This window comes from Lolium perenne, chromosome 4 (genome assembly GCF_019359855.2).
Source record: "Lolium perenne isolate Kyuss_39 chromosome 4, Kyuss_2.0, whole genome shotgun sequence".
NCBI classification, from domain to species: Eukaryota; Viridiplantae; Streptophyta; class Magnoliopsida; order Poales; family Poaceae; genus Lolium; species Lolium perenne.
In genome coordinates, this window is record NC_067247.2 from 153,419,904 (window position 1) to 153,423,690 (window position 3,787).

At 49.1% G+C, this 3,787-nt stretch overlaps 1 protein-coding gene across 1 annotated transcript; it reads right to left on the minus strand.

Annotated features, from left to right (window-relative positions):
* Positions 1–1,216: 1,216 nt before the first annotated feature.
* LOC127294193 (putative serpin-Z8) lies at positions 1,217–2,888 on the minus strand. The gene has a single exon (XM_051323948.2). The coding sequence runs from the start codon at positions 2,794–2,796 to the stop codon at positions 1,303–1,305; it is 1,494 nt and encodes a 497-aa protein (XP_051179908.1). The 5' UTR covers positions 2,797–2,888; the 3' UTR covers positions 1,217–1,302.
* Between the last annotated feature and the right edge of the window lie 899 nt (positions 2,889–3,787).

The window sequence follows — 3,787 nt, forward strand, 5'->3', positions numbered from 1 at the left end:
GAGAGTTTGAGACCTACATATAAGGGGACCATTTTATCACATTTTGCATTATTATTATATGTACTAGTATCTGCATTTTTATCACATTTATTATAATGTTCACTCGTCCAATCACCTGGAACACAAAGTTTAGTGTATCTGCATTTTTTTTAACAGAATGGTTCGGGAAAAAAATGACGGGTGGTGTTTTGACAGTTTGAAGATACTTAAAATTTTCAAGACAGCCGCGGTAAAATGTTTTGGCATCACTTTCTCTTAAAAGTTGAGCAAAATGTAGTTTTGCGAATTCACAATAGAAACTCCTCCTTCAGCACATATGCACTATTGAGTCTTATGATAATTCAATGGATGTTGACTATATATATGTCTCCCGAGAAATATTAAAAAATCAGTCAGTATATATTTATTAGTTTTCAAGCTCCACAAATAGTTGCAAAATGGCATGTATCCAAAATATTGAATCTTCAACATCAACACTTTCTCGGTCTTGGTTTCTTGCTGTTCTAGCTATTGTGCTGGAGCTGCTGGTTGCTTTTAGCAGATAGATGCAAAGGGTGGTGCTGATGTGTGAGAGATACTACTAGTACAACTGCTGCTGTTTGGCTCTTATACGATGTTGGATCGCAAATCCACATAAAAATCCTGCATTTGAGCGGGGCCCCATTTTTCCAGATTCCAGCTGTCATTGCAAACCTAACAAAGCCTTTGAAAGCAACTTATACGTGGCCAACTGGATTCTCTAATCAGCGCTCCACCTCTGTCATTGCCACCCACAGTCGCACACACCGTGTCAATCTGGTCTACACCGTCGCCTCAGCTACTGTTCTGTTGTTGCGTGTTCTTGTGTTCACAACCAAAAATACCAACTGCGGAAATTCCAACAAATTATTGCCCCGATACGACTATGTCCCATCGGGAAAATGTTGCACCGTCGTTTCTTCGTTACAAGTGGAGAAATGGGAAGTTTCAGTGTATGCAATTTTCTTTTGAAACCTGGTAGATAGGGTAATTTTGTACTCCATGTATGTTTTATAATTCCTTTGTATTTTTAATAAAAAATGTCGTTGGATTGAGGAACACATAACATAGAGTAGAATCGATGGCGGTGCTTGTAACCAGTCTGCACTAACCAATTCAGATTCAGAAAATGTAATGAATGTGAACACTTTAAAAATAATACAGTATAGTCTCAAACGGCCGGTATGCAGCATGTGCATCTTGTATCGGAATAAAATACTCCAACCGTAGAAAATAGAAAATACGACATGGGTGCCGTGACATTTCAACATCCTGTGATGCTAGCTACTCTCTGGAGGGGTCGAGGACGTGGCCGGCAAAGACGACGGCGCCCGTCTCCTCCTCCAGAATGAAGTAGGCGAACGGATGGTCAGCGACGAAATCAACCGGAGGGGGCGGCGTCCGTGACATCTCTGCGCACTCAACGTTATAGAAAACTTGGGTGACGGCTGCTGCGTCGGTGCCTTCCTCGTTAACCTCGATGACTGCCTTGTGGAGGACGTCGCTGAGGACTGTGGGGAGGCCGGAGCCGTCGTCCTCCGTCATGCCAGAGAGGTCGGCCGTTTCGTGGAACGGCAGGCGGAGGCCCAGCTTGCCGAGGACGGCAGCGACGCTGGTGTGGAAGGATAGCTTGAACCTAGGCACCTGGAAGTTGCCGACTACGACCTCGTCGCGAGGCAGGTGGTCGTGCAGGAAACCTGGGCGAGATGCTATTGCGTCGAGAAGGCTTGGTAGGCCGTCGTCGGCGTCCGGGAGGAAGATGCACATGGAGAACCGTGTGCGGAAGCTGCTAGTGTTGCCGTTGGAGGGCTGCGTCGATGGAGGACCGGCGAGGCTGTGCAAGCCGTCATAGTTGGGAGGATTGTAGTTGTATGAGTAGGTGGATGCTCGTCTGAAAGGTGCGGCGGCGCGGTGGAGTAAAGGGCTCGGCTGGATGGTCTGAAATGAGCGGGATTGCAATTTTATTTGTAGTAGCAATCTTTCCTTTAGCATTTGGGAAATTTTCGTTTTTTCACTCGAACTCAAGGGCACGTCGTCCGCCATCTTGTACCGGAGCTTGAGCACCTTGAATCGGTCGTGTATGGCGATGTACTGAGACTCCCGGCTGCGCATGAAGGGCACGTCGACGGCGCCGGCGCCGCCCTGACGGCGGAACAGAGCGTTCTGTGTCTTCTTCTTGTCGAAGGGCTCGACCCACTTGCCCTTGAAGTACACGGCGTTGCCGAGTATGAGGCGGGTGAGCGGCGTCACCGAACCCGGGCCTAGCACGGAGTCGATCAGGCCGTTCGTGATGCGCTCCGCCCACGCGTTGATCAGCCGGACTGCTCCGTTGGCGTCGCCGCGGAAGTCGACGGTGGACGCCTCCGCCTTGTACGCGCCGTCGACCACGGCCTCGCGGAAGCCGCGCTTGAGCGGGCACGACAGGTCGCTCCACACGCCGCACGCGAACGCGACGAGCGGACCGCCGGAGCCGGACCTGTCTCGCAGCGCTTCGCCCGCCGCGCGGGCGACGAATTTGTCGAGCTCTTGCCGGGTCTGCGCGCCAAGGACGCGGAGGATCTCGTCCAGGGTGTCGCCGCGGGCGCCGGCCGCCACGAGAGCGAGAGCGGTGTAGATGGACAGTGGCGAGAAGACCAGGTTGCTATTTGCGTGCTCGTCCGCGAGGCGTCGCGCGAGGCCGGCGGAGAGCGCTGCCAGTCCCTGGCTGGAAGAGGATCCGCCGGCAGACTGCATGGCAGGCTCCGGCACGAACTTCGGCGACCTTGCTCGGGATGCCATGGCAGGTTCGTCTTCGGCGAACAAAGCGCGTTGATTAAGTACTGTAGAATATATTCTGCTTTGAGGGCAGGTTATACATGAAAATATATACAGGCTGAAGCAACCCACGATCTCTATCGGTTTACGTCCCCAACTCTGGTTCACTAGGATTTTCCTTTTCTTTGTCCGGCAATATTGGAGTATCTGTATCCGGTCCGTGTACAATTTTTTTTGCATGGAGGTCCGTGTACAATACATGGCCACGATTGGGCTCGCACGATTCGTGTACTAGAGGTTTTTTTCTCGCTCGGGATTTTATACACGAGGGGGGCGGAATTTTTGTTACCGCGAAATACCAAAAACCTAGGTGGTTTACAGTCCAAGTTAATTCAAACGAATTTTGAATTCAAATTTTCTTTTGTTATATGTAATAAATTTTATGCTGCAAATATTAACCGAGCTTGTAACTATTCGCATTTACTCCCGCCAGCATGTGGGGTCGTCGAACCCTCAACTAATCGACCTTCCTTTTTTTTCCAGCAAAATAATAAAAAACTGTGCTGAAAATGTAAGCGACAAGTCTAAAATTCAAACCCGCAACCACTGAAGTGAGTCCGCACTGACTTGCCACTGCAACAACAACTACACTATGTTAATATTAGCATAAATAGTCTATTTGACCCAGTTCTGAAGTTCAATTTAAATGTTTCTGAATGTTTTTTACACAAAGCTAACAACTATTGATGAGCTCAACAAAGTATACGGGACCATCTCTTTTAAATTCAAATGCCCATAGGCAACTGACATTACTATGATGGAATATAGAGCCGGTGATGGTTCACATGAACAATGGTGGCAATAAGAAAAGTAGACAACACACGTGATGGGGCAGAGCTTGCGATGCATGATGCCTCGCGCCCACCCATGTTCCAAGCATCTACCAAATTAGGGCACTAGCAATGGAAGGTAATTTTGTGTCGCCCCGGTACAACCACCTAGGTATGGATAGATG